Source organism: Mastomys coucha, chromosome X (assembly GCF_008632895.1).
Source record: "Mastomys coucha isolate ucsf_1 chromosome X, UCSF_Mcou_1, whole genome shotgun sequence".
Classification (NCBI taxonomy): Eukaryota; Metazoa; Chordata; class Mammalia; order Rodentia; family Muridae; genus Mastomys; species Mastomys coucha.
Window position 1 is genome coordinate 75,063,566 of NC_045030.1, and position 253 is coordinate 75,063,818.

The window sequence follows — 253 nt, forward strand, 5'->3', positions numbered from 1 at the left end:
TCCCATTGGTTATGAATAGGACCAGGTCATAGAGAAAAAGGTAGTGCTCCAGAGATCCCACCAGCTATTCCATTCTGTGCACGATTAAGATGGCTGGCAGGAGTGACTTGGGAAGAAGAGTAAAGGCTGTTTACAGATGGTCAGGATGTTACCTTGACTTCTGCTGAGCTTTCAAAATACCCTGGAGGTTTTCATTCAGGCTTCTGAAAGAGGCATTTACATCCTTTTCAAACTGCTTCCTCTTTTCCATAAG

At 43.9% G+C, this 253-nt stretch overlaps 1 protein-coding gene across 1 annotated transcript in view; it reads right to left on the minus strand.

The window, feature by feature from the left end:
• LOC116070174 overlaps nucleotides 1-253 on the minus strand; it is a 9,218-nt gene that overhangs the window by 4,171 nt on the left and 4,794 nt on the right. The window contains exon 6 of the mRNA XM_031341786.1: nucleotides 153-241. Within this exon, the coding sequence (XP_031197646.1) occupies nucleotides 153-241 (89 nt within the window). The remainder of the gene's footprint in view (nucleotides 1-152; nucleotides 242-253) is intronic.